This window comes from Pan paniscus, chromosome 12, assembly GCF_029289425.2.
Source record: "Pan paniscus chromosome 12, NHGRI_mPanPan1-v2.0_pri, whole genome shotgun sequence".
NCBI lineage: Eukaryota > Metazoa > Chordata > Mammalia > Primates > Hominidae > Pan > Pan paniscus.
In genome coordinates this window covers 87,543,363-87,555,867 of record NC_073261.2, presented here as the reverse complement: position 1 = coordinate 87,555,867, position 12,505 = coordinate 87,543,363, and the positions used below count along the sequence as shown (strand labels likewise).

At 39.1% G+C, this 12,505-nt stretch overlaps 1 protein-coding gene across 13 annotated transcripts in view; it reads left to right on the top strand.

The window, feature by feature from the left end:
• ARHGEF33 (Rho guanine nucleotide exchange factor 33) overlaps positions 1-12,505 on the top strand; it is a 141,504-nt gene that overhangs the window by 23,338 nt on the left and 105,661 nt on the right. For all 13 annotated transcript variants that reach the window (XM_034952980.2, XM_055108038.1, XM_055108037.1 and 10 more), the window contains exons 3-4: positions 6,518-6,627; positions 8,525-8,574. In XM_034952980.2, the coding sequence (XP_034808871.1) occupies positions 6,603-6,627; positions 8,525-8,574 (75 nt within the window). In that variant the 5' untranslated portion in view covers positions 6,518-6,602. The remainder of the gene's footprint in view (positions 1-6,517; positions 6,628-8,524; positions 8,575-12,505) is intronic.

Sequence of the window (12,505 nt, the reverse complement as noted above, 5' to 3'; positions counted from 1 at the left end):
CATCCTCAACAGAATCAATATGAGAATTTAATTAAATGAGAAAATATAAATAAAATATGAAGCATCATGTTTGGCATATAGCAGCTGTTCAACAAAAGTTCATTCTGTCTCCACCATTCCTTATATAGCATATGGGAAAATGCTTATGCTCTGTCAACAAATTGTTTTTTTTGTTTTTTTTTTTTTTTTTTTTTGAGACAGGATCTTGCTCTGTCACTCAGGCTGGAGTGCAGTAGTGCAATCCTGTCTCACTGCAGCCTTGAACTACTGGGCTCAAATGATCCTTCCGCCACAGCCTCCCAAGTAGCTGAGACTACAGGCTTTGTCAACAAATTTGATGAACTTAAGGAAATACGTAGTTTCCTAGGAAAATACAAGTGACTAATTAAGTTGAAAAGCTGCCTAGATAAATTTCTTTTGAAGAAATTGAAAAGGCCTTGAAGATCTGACTACTTTTTTAAAAGATCAAATGGTTTCATAGCTCTGCTCTATTATCTTTTAAAGAACTGATAATTCCAATGTAATTGAAGTTTTTATAGGTTATAGAAAAAGATGAAAAACTTCCAATTCATTATGGCTAACATAAGCTTAATGACAAAATAAAATAGAATAAAAAACAAAAACAATCTACCAGCTGGGCAAGGTGGCTCACGCCTGTAATCTCACCACTTTGGGAGGCCAAAGTGGGTGGGTCACTTGAGACCAGGAGTTTGAGACCAACCTGGCCAACATGGCAAAAACCCATCTATATTAAAAATACAAAAAATTAGCTGGGCGTGGTGGCGCACGCCTGTAATCCCAGCTATTCAGGAGGCGGAGGCACGAGAATCACTTGAACCCAGGAGGTGGAGGTTACAGTGAACCGAGATCATGCCACTGCACTGGGGGACAGAGTAAGACTCTGTCTCAGAAAAAAAATAAAAATAAAAAGAATATTTCAATAGCAAAAGTGACCACATAGTCAAAAGACGAAAAGATAAATGGGAAAAATATTGCATATAACAAATAAACAGTTAATATGTATTATTTAGAAGCTGTCACTCCTTGGTTGAAAAAAAAAAGGCAGATAACCAAAAAGAAAATTAGGCAAATCAGAGGATTAGATAATTGACAGATGAGCAAATCTAAACTTATAGTAAGTATACGATATAGAGATGCTCAATAGCACCAGCAATCAGCAAAAGTAGCTATAAACTATCACTTGTCACCCATCTGACCAACAAGAACTAAAAATGTTAACATCCACTATTGGCTGGAATGCAGGAGAAAGGTATTCAGGCAATGAATATTCCTGGGGGAAATAAGAATAGTTATAGCCTTTTTGGAAAGCAGCCTAGCCACATCTATGGAAACTCCACATAAATAAAAGCACCAACATGTAAGGCTCTATGTACCAAGACGTTTGTTGTGGCATTGTTTGCCATGGCAAAATAATGAAAATAAAGGGAATGTTCATCAGTGGAGAAATGATTAACACAGTTCATTTGTACCATGGAATATTATGCAGTCATTACAAGTAATTTCTTAGGGCCAAGTGTGGTGGCTGACGCCTGTAATCCCAGTACTTTGGGAGGCTGAGCCAAGTGGATCACCTGAAGTCAGGAGTTCAAGACCAGCCTGGCCAACATGGTGAAACCCATCCCTACTAAAAATACAATTATCCAGGCATGGTGGCACACACCTATAATCCCAGCTACTTGGGAGGCTAAGGCAGGAGAATAGTTTGAAACCGGGAGGCGGAGGTTGCAGTGAGCCTGGATCTCACCACTGTACTCCAGCCTGGGCAACAGTGAGACTCCATCTCAAAAAAAAAAAAAAAGTAATTTCTTAGATCTATACCAATTAACTTGGAGAGATTGCCACAATGTATTATGTGAGAGTGAGATGCAGAGAAGTACAATATATAAACCTACAATAACAACCCCACTCCATATATGTATATTCTGTATATGATTGTGTGCAATTATATGAGGATGGAAAAAATACCAGAGATTATTAACATCAGTTGGGATTGGGGAGGAACACTTTTACCTCTGCTCAAACAGCCACAATAAAAACAGTATAAATAATAATGGTCCATTTTTTTTTAATTTTTAAAAAGTTTTTCTTCATGTATTTTATCTGTACAACAATAATGATCCTATGTTTATTTTATTTTTTCCATTACAGAGATGGGATCTTACTATGTTGCCTGGGGTGATCTTGAACTCCTGGCCTCAAGCAATCCTCCATCCTTGGCCACCCAAAGTGCTGGGATTACAGGCATGAGCCACTGCACCCAGCCATGGTCCAATTTTTAAAAGAAAGTAAAATGTTTATGCTGTAATATAGGTGGGAAAGGTAGTTACAAAATTTTAGGTAGGCTTCATTAATAATTATGTAAAACATTCCAGAGAAAAAATATTAACAGGCAATACAAACAAGTGATCATGATAGTTGTTTAAGTAGAGGCGTTATAGTTGCTTTGTCCCCTGTTTAGTTTCCAAATTTTCTCTAATGTAGTTTTTTTATTGACTTTTTTTTTGAGACAGAATTTCGCCCTGTCCCCCAGGCTGGAGTGCAGTGGCGTGATCTCGGCTCACTGCAATCTCTGCCTCCCGGGTTCAAGCAATTCTCCTGAGTAGCTGGGATTACAAGCGTGTGCCACCACACCTGGCTAATTTTTAAATTTTTAGTAGAGTGGGGTTTCACCATGTTGGCCAGGCTGGTCTTGAACTCCTGGCCTCAAGCTATCCACCTGCCTCGGCCTCCCAAAGTGCTGGGATTACAAGCATGAGCCACCATGCCTGGCCTCTAATGTAGTTTTGTTGCTTTTGTAATTTACTAAATAAAATTTCTAACTTACTATCCATCACATGTGTTTATTATGTCTCATGGTGGCTCATGCCTGTAATCCCAACATTTTGAGAGGACAAAGTGGAAGAATTGCTTGAGGCCAAGAGGTCAAGAACAGTCTGGGCAATATGGGGAGACGCTGTCTCTATAAAAAGTGAAAAGTTAGCCATGAGTGCTGGCACATGCCTATAGTCTGAGCTGCTTGGGAGGCTGAGGCAGGTGGGTCCCTTAAGCCTAAGAGTTCGAGGTTACATTGAGCTATGATCATGCCATTGCACTCCAGCCTGGGAAGAGCAAGACTCTGTCTCTACAAAAAATAAAAGAAAAGAAAGTATTATGTCTTGAAATAAGTTGTCATATGTACATATGTGACCATATGAGCATGGGGATATTCTAGCTCAGAAAATGTGTAAGTTTTCATTTTACCTATGATATATGGATTTTGTTGTTGTTTTCAATTAGTTGTAGACTAACGACTAAATTTCCAGGAAAAATCACCCACAAAAATCCCATAAATATATGGCTTTGCATATTTAAAGATTTTCTTCCCCCAAATAGTAACAGAAATCACTTCTAAAGACCGTTTTTAAAGCCGGATGGCTTTGGGCAGGCCACTTCTCTTCCCCTCCTTAGGTCTCATTTGCTTCTTTTACAAATGAAGAACTTGGATAGAATAATTTTCTCAGAGTCTCTTTGGCTGTAACATTCTGTGATTTAATTATATTCATCCTAGAATGGATTAGATATCAAGTAAATTAACAATTGCTAAGGAGAAGAAAGTTTTCATCTTAGTAATATTTGTATCAGCAATGAAAAAAGATTCAAGATAGTTAGGAAAGATGCCCTAGCTTGACATAACTTTCATGCTTACGTGAAAAATGTGAAAGAGTTTAAACGGCATATGGCCTTGACTTTGGGCTTTTCTTTATATTCCTCATTTATAACCATGTAGCTGTTTCCCAATGGCTTTTTACCTGTGTGTACCCTCCCACCCTGCCAACTTATTATTTTGCTTTATAAACCTCAGTATGTGAATAAAAAAGTCTTTTTCTTTTGATTTGGACACACTCCATATTTTATAATAAAGTCTTTTTTTTTTTTTTTTTTTTTTTTTTGAGACAGAGTTTCATTCTTGTTGCCCAGGCAGGAGTAAAATGGCACGAGCTCAGCTCACTGCAACCTCTGCCTCCCAGGTTCAAGTGATTCTCTTGCCTCAGCCTCCTGAGTAGCTGGGATTACAGGCATGCGCCACCACGCCCGATTAATTTTGTATTTTTAGTAGAGACAGGGTTTCTCCATGTTGGCCAGGCTGGTCTGGAACTCCTGACCTCAGGTGATCCACCCACCTTGGCCTTCCAAAGTGCTAGGATTACAGGGGATTACAGGTGTGAGCCACTGCAACCGGTCTTCTTTTTTTTTTTTTTTTTTTTTTTTTGAGACGGAATCTCACTACGTCACCTAGGCTGGAGTGTAGTGGTGTGATCTCAGCTCACTGCAACCTCTGCCTCTCAGGTTAAAGTGATTTTCCTGCCTCAGCCTCCCGAGTAGCTGGGATTACAGGCACCTGCCACCATGCCTGGCTAATTTTTGTATTTTTAGTAAAGACGGGGTTTCACCATGTTGGCCAGGCTGATCTCGAACTCCTGACCTCAAGTGATCCGCCCACCTCAGCCTCCCAAAGTGCTGGGATTACAGGCATGAGCCACCGCATCGAGCCCATAATGAAGTCTTAAATCAACTTTCTTCAGGTATAATTTATGTAAGATAACCCAATTAAAATATACATTCAATGAGTTTTGGCAAATTTGTGCACCAATATACCACTAACACAATTAAGCAGTAGAACATTTCTATCCAAAAAAGTTTCCTGTGCGGCCAGGCATAGTGGCTCATGACTGTAATCTGAGCACTTTGAGAGACCGAGGAGGGGAGTCGCTTGAGCCCAGGAGTTTGTGACCAGCCTCAGTAACATAGTGAGACTCCTGTCTCTACAAAAATAAAAAAATTAGCCAGGCATAGTGGCATCCACCTGTAGTCCTAGCTACTCAGGAGGCTGAGATGGGAGGATCACTTGAGCCCAGGAGTTCAAGGCTCCAGTGAGCCATCATAAGGCCACTGCACTGCAGCCTGGGCAACAGAGCGAGACCTTGTCTCAAAAAAAAAAAAAAAGTTTCCTGTGCCTCTTCCCAGTTATCCCTCCACCTCCTGCTCTAGGTAACTGTTGATCTGCATTTTGTCACTATAGATTAGATTTGTCTATTCTAAGTGATGAACAAAGTTTAAACTTGCGTTTTCTTAATCTTGGATAGTGTTCATATATTTGTATTGTTTCAATCAGGTTTCTTAGTTGTAAGCAACAGAAAACAATCTCTGGCTGATTTAAGCAGGAGAGGAATTTGTTGAAAGGAGATGGACAGCTCATGGAATTGCTGGGAGGCTGGGGAATCGAGTTTGGGATTCTACGGCCAGCAGCAATGCCTAAATCACATAGTACAACTGTCCTAGTGAGGAAAGCACTGAAAGCAGAACCTTGAATTTCCTAATATGTTTCTAACACATAATGGTCACCACCACTACCCTCGCTGCCACTGCTGTCTTAGAAGGTAGAAAGAATATCAAGTATCTGCCTTAGGAATTCTTTTTGCAACTGCCAGTGTTAATTGGGGTAGGTGCATCTGAGTGATATGTCCCAGGTCATGTATCTATCATGCCTTAGCTGCAAGGGAGGCTAGAAGAACCTGGCATTTTCAGCCTCTACAGTGGGAGGCATCTGATCAAGTCTCATAAGGCAGGGGAATTCTTCAAACTTAGGAAGGGGTTAAAATGCTGGATGGCTAAAAAGAGGGCCAGTATCCACAACACTGACTGTGTGTTAGGCTGCATTCTGACCTTGCAGCTTCATGTCTAATGGTCGTGTCAGACACAGCACATTTGCTAAGCATTTCCTGGGTGCAAAGGAGTCTACCAGATGCCGAAAGTGGGGACAAGGCTATCAAGGAACATACTATTTAATGGAATAGAAACAGATGTATTGGCCTTCATATCTGCTCAAGTTTTTTCTCCTTAAGATAATTTTCCTGGGGCTGGGTGTGGTGGCTCACACCTGTAATTCAGCACTTTGGGAGGCCAAAGTTGGAGGATCACTTGAGCCTAGAAGTTTGAGAACAACCTGGGCAACATAGGGAGACCCCATCTCTACAAAAAAAAAAAAAAAACAAATCCAGGTATGATGGCATAAGCCTGTGGTCCCAGCTATTTGGGAGGCTGAGGTGGGAGGACCACTTGAGCCCAGGAGGTCAAAGCGGCAGTGAGCCATGACTGCATCACTGCACTCTATCCCAGGTGACAGAACAAGACCCTGTTTGAAAAATAAATAAATAAAATAAAATTTCTTTAAAATATAACTTGCTAATCAAACCAATAGATCTTAATTAATGGATTTGATCCAAATAAGAATGTAGCATTTTGAAAAACTACCCTAAATTTGAATAATGAATTTCATATGTATTCACAAAATATTTACCTTTATGCTAAATGTTTACTTAATTTAATATTTTTCCTCTTCTGAAATTGCATGTACCTCAAGCTGTGTTCATTTCAATTTTTTTACTAATATATGAAGTAAATACAGTTTCTTTGACAGTTTTACTTGTTATCCCTTACTCTTGATTTGAATTGACAGGTGCAGGGAAGAGGAGGTGGCCTGAGCCAGGACGATGAGGATGCAATGTTGAAGAATAAGCTGGAGAAGAGAAGTAACCGGCACTATGGAAAAAACCAAAACAAAGCAAGGTCAGATTTTTCCTATGTCTTGCTTTAGGACTTAGGATTCAAGGAATGTAGGTTTTTGTCTTGTCTTACCACTGTCTCGAGACATGACAGTATGTTAACTATTTTCATTTCCCTATCATCATATAATGACTATGAAGAATATAGACTGGGTGCTGAAAAAATAGGAAATGCTATTAGAATTTGGTCTGTGTTGTTACTTTATTTTTCTTAGCAATAGCTTTAGGACTCCCTCAGAACAACATGCTGGGTAAGGCCAAGACACAGATTCAACTACTAGACATCTATCTCCTTCTAGACTAGCCTAGAAGCATAAATGCTTTCTCTTTTAATCTTTACCATGTAAAAACAACTATATAGAAGTAGATTCTCTTATCATCTCCAATTTACGGAAGAGGAAACAGTTATAGGGAAGTCAGGTGACAACTGCAAAGTATCAAAGTTAGGTCTGGGATCTGGATCTTTCCTCCCAAGCCCTGATTCTTGTTATTATACCAGGCTGTTGGGACATAGTATGAAATTGTCTAAATAATCTACTCAAGCTTATGCAGGGAGTTTGGGTAACCTCAAATCATATGGATTTTATAGGGACAGTCTTCTCTGTGTATAAATTCTGGGCTAAGGTTATGTATTATTTATGGACTTAAATACTGAGGTTGGAGGGGTTTCCTGTACCAGCATGCCTTAGGAGAACAATATACACATCCACACAACCAAATGTTTGCAACCAGGGGCTTCCTCTATAAACTGCTTGATGCATACAGTGTGACACACTGGAGATGAAGCTAAATGGATAAGCAACGAGCTGAATGTTTTACATGGATTGCCTCATCTTTATGGCCAACCAATGTGGTGCTGAAAAGTACATTCCAGGCCAACCTCTTTTTCTCTCTAGGTTGTGAATGGTTTCTTTTCTTTTCTTTCTTTCCTTTTTTTTTTTTTTTTTTTTTTGAGACAGAGTTTCGCTCTTGTCGCCCAGGCTGGAACGCAATGGCACGATCTCAACTCACTGCAACCTCCGCCTCCCGGGTTCAAGCGATTCTCCTGCCTCAGCCTCCCGACTAGCTGGGATTACAGGTGCCTGCCACCACAGCCAGCTAATTTTTGTGTTTTTAGTAGAGACAGGGTTTCACCATGTTGGCCAAGCTGGTCTTGAACTCCTAACCTCAGGTGATCCGCCCGCCTTGGCCTCCCAAAGTGCTGGGATTAGAGGTGTGAGCCACCACACCTGGCCTGTGAATGGTTTTCTACAACCTACCACTTCCTCTGCGTGTGCCCTGTGTTTCTCGAAGTCTGGTATTATACATTACTGTTTTCTTCTGCCTGCATCCTTCCCAGAACCTTTCCGTTGACAATTCCTTTTATCAGCCCTGTCGCCCAGGAGGACAGCAAGATTCCCTTAGCTGAATTTGGCAGTGACAGCAGGGCAGAGTTCAGAAGTCAGTCAAAGATCAGAGGTGGGAGAAGTAGAGGATATTTTATGCAAGCTCGCTGAGGTCACTAAGTGCCTGGTGAAGAGCCGCCTTCCTGACTGTAGAACTGTCCCTGCAGGTCAATTCCAGTTAGCCTCAAGAACATAAGGGAGACACTTCCTGCAAATTCCTTTGTGGCTATTTAATAATCACACATTATTCAGTTTGGTTGAGAAACTTCCCTACTGTAGTAGAACGTGGTTTTCTATTGCAAGAGTATATCAGGTAGATAATGGTTTAGTGATTAGGATGTGTGAATATGGACACCACCTACTTCAGCTCATTTTTTGTTCCCCTGGAATCATTGGTTTCTTGTCATGCGGGCACAAATGTAGGATCCTGTAAGTTCCCTTATTCCCTGCATGTATCTGGAGGGGATAGGGACAGAATGAGTAGTGTTGATTAAACAAAGCTCTTTCTCCCTGCAGGAGAGAATGAACATATGCCGGTGAATAATCCTTCCACGCAGATTTACCAGGTAAAGACAAATTGATTGTTTCAAATGCTCCCATGTATAATAGCAATGACTGACTATTCTTTATGTGTACACGTTTTTAGCACTCACAAGTGCTTCCACATATATCGTTGCACTTGTTCTCTTAACAGGGCTGTGAGACAGGCACCTCAGTGGGTCCCGCCACTCACAGTGTACTTTGGAGAGAACTGATTTTTTTTTTGAGACAGGGTCTTGCTGTGTTGCCCGGTCTGGTCTTTAACTCCTGGGCTCAAGCTCAGCTTCCTGAGTAGCTGAGGCTATAGGTGAGCACCACTGTGCCTGGCTGAGAACTCATTATTGAAAGACAAGTTATCTCATTTATAAAATGCAGCACTACCACCCCCACCTCAACTCTGCTTCTCTTGCCTGCTGCCCCCATCGCCATGGCCATTACACTGCAAGATAACATTTCCATCAGAGAGGAGAGGGCAAAATCTGTTTTTCTTACTTTTCTATTTTAGCAGGGAGAATTGAGAATGAAAAGGGGGGTAACATTGCAAATGTTCAAATATCTGTACAGGAAAAACTTTCAACCTCTTTTTAAACAATGGAAACAATTTGCTTTACAAGGAAGATAAAAGTTCTGCAAAACATCTTTGCAGTAAGAGTCATATGAGATTGTTTTGGTCCTCTAAGTGGTATTTACTTGGCTTCTGTCTCCCAGCTGTAAATTTAAAGCACATCTCTGTTCTTAAAAATCATGGAACTTTATTCTGACATAATTTGTAATATAAAAGCAGCTTGGGCTAGGGAAACCCATGCTTCTCTCCAGACTTCAGGCAGTACTGTCTGAAATACGTGAAAAGGAAGAAAACATTGACAGAGCTTGGTGGGGGTTGGGAGAAAGGATGCTTTCAAAGTTGATCTAAGGTTTTAAGCCCTGGTAACTAGGAAAAAGAGTGCTCTCACAAGCAGAAATACAGGAGTCCAGAAGGGTAGATAGTTTAGGGGAAACGTTATTTAGATTTGTCGAGTTTAAGTGACAGTAAAGTGAAAATGACAACTACTTCCCAGAATTATCATGTAAGAGACCATTGCTATAAACCAAACTAGGGCAAGTCAACACAGGATTACGAAAACATTATTTAACCATATTGCCCCTAGACTCAGGCCAGCTATAGGATGAATGGGGGAAAGGGCCTCATTTCAACTGAATACACATTTATTGAGCAGTTACTATGTGTAAAGTCTACTGCTTGGCCTCATGGCAGATTAAACAGATGAAACAGACATTCTCATTGATTTTTATGTGTCCACAGCCTGAAAAACACATAGAATAATAGCTCTTACAAGGTAGGCTGTTGAAAGGATTGCGATAGAGGCATTGATACAATTCTGTGGGGAAGGGATGAATTAGTATTGACTGGAGGATTTGAGCTAGGTACTTAAGGACAAGTTGATCATTTGACAAGTAGGTATAGGTAAGGTTGTTGTGGGCAGGGGGACTAGCTTGAACAAAGGCCTAGAAGCAAAAAACGGGTCTTCACTCAGTGCCGCTTTGATGCTTCACTGGTCCAAGTCCTCCAGACGCTTTCCCTGCCCACTTCCCCTCTGTTCTCATCTGACCTGTGTATAACATTTGAATGAGTATGAGTACCTCTTTAAAGTCAGGTATGATTTAAAGTCTATTATAGATTTTATGTAGGTCACTCCCTGAATGTTGGCTAAATATAGCTGCAGTGGGGGTGGCCTCATTATCTTATTGCACTACAAATCCTAGTACATCTGTTCGCAGTGGAACACACAAAGCAATGGAAGTGAAGTTGGTCTATATGACCTCTGTGATGCTATTATAACCCCATCCTTGTTTTAAAAGAACACTTCCTAAGCCCCAGTCTGTTTACTCCAAGCAACATTTAACCAAAAGAAGAAGAAGAAAGAGGAGAAGTAAAGAAAGAAGAAGAGAAAGAGAAAGGAGGGAAGCTGGGGAGGAGTTAACCATAATAGAATAAAATCTATACTAGAAGGGAGGGCACCAGAAGCAAAATATAATATTTTGGTAATTCTCTATCTCATTTTATTTTCTGGATAGATCTTATCCCACCTGACATTATCGTATGTATCACCTTGTTTGTTTTTTAATTTTCTGTCTCCTCATCTAGAATGTAAGCTCTAAGGGCAGGAATTTAGTCCATTTTCCTCTCTGTTGTATTCTCAGTGTAAAGTACAATGCCTGGCATATAAAACATATTCAATAAATATGAGTTGAATGAATGAATGGATGACTATATTACAAGATGTCTATATTGCTTTGAGCCAAGAGTTCTCATGCAGTCATTCAGTCTTGTGCCAAACAGTGTTGGAAAGATTTTGTCTGGTTCTTTGGAAAAAAAGAAGAGATCCTCACTTCATACCCTAATCAAAACAAATGCCAAAGTGGATTAAAGGTTTACATATAAAAAAATTCAAACCATAAAATTTTAAAATAAGTGAATATTTATTTTGTCTCCAAATGTGAAATGTCTTTCTAAGTTAAAAAGCACTGGAAGAAATCACAAAGAAAGAGATTTGAGAGTTCATCCACATTACAATTTAAACTATTTCCATCATGAAAATATTTTAAACAAATTCAGAGGCAAATAACAAAATCAGAAAGACACAACAAATATTTCAAAGGTTTAATTATAAATAAGTAGTTCATGAAGGTCAATAAAAATGGAAACTTCTAAAACCCTAGTAGAAAATTAGCAAAGAACACAGACAATTTACCAAAGTAAAATTATAGATAGCTAAGAAAAAGTTGAAGCTCAAAGAAGCAATGATTAAAATAAGGAGTATTATACTTTGACTAATTAGCAAATAATAATTAATAATATTTAGTTCTGGTGAATGTGTGTAATTGTTAGAAACTTTTAGAAAAGTCTATTCCCTATTTCCTTTTTCTCTTATCCTTTGTCCACTGCACATACCCCTCTCAAAGTCGTTGAATCAGAGCTCTTTTCCCGAGTCAGGTGGTCTTGTTTCACCCTAGATTACTTCATTTTGCATATAGATTATTAAAATTATGATCCCATTAACATGAGAGGGGATCCCATAATTAAGGCAACAGATGTGGTAACTGCACAATTTAGTGCTAGCCCAGCACTCATACTAATGATTTCAACTCCAACTGTGTTTTAAGCTCACTTGTAGCCTTAGGAATGTAAACAGTGTGGCTTCTTCTATTTCTATTGTTTTATGTATTTTATTATTCAAGTTATGTTTTTCTAAATCCATGAATTTAGGACATTACATATCATATATAATGTTTCCAAGAATATACAGCCATATTGCTATAACTTCAAATCCTCTGGTCAAATATAATTTGTATAGTTACTAATTAGTTGAATATATTGCCTCTGTGACATAGTAGCTTCCCCTTTGGGTCATCTTTGACCCACAGGCATTTCATATTAAGGAATTTGTTCTAAGGAAATAATCTGAAATATATACAAAATTTTAAAACAAAAACATAGTATGACAGCATTAGTTACAACATTGAAAAATTACAAGCAACATAAATTTCCAACAAAAGAGAGTGGGTAGGTAAACTCTGGCAAATTCATAGGATGGGATATCATGTAGCCATCAAAAGTAGACATTTAGAAAAATTTTGAAGGCTACTGTAAATGCCTTATTAGAATATTAGGAGGGAAAAAAGAGAGGTAGAATCAAAATGTATCTGCAGTGTAATTTCAAGCATATAAACATCTGCATTTATATGCATAGAACAAAATAGAAGGAAATGTGAGTGTTAATGGTTATACTGAAATAATGAAATTTGGAATGATTCTATTTGGCAATTCTCTTTTTTCTTCATTTTTCTCTGTAATGAAAATAATTTGAGAAAATAAGTGATGTGCCAAAAGTGTCTAATTGAAACACTATGGGAACCAGTCCTACAGTAATAGGTTTCATCGTCAAAACTGCCATT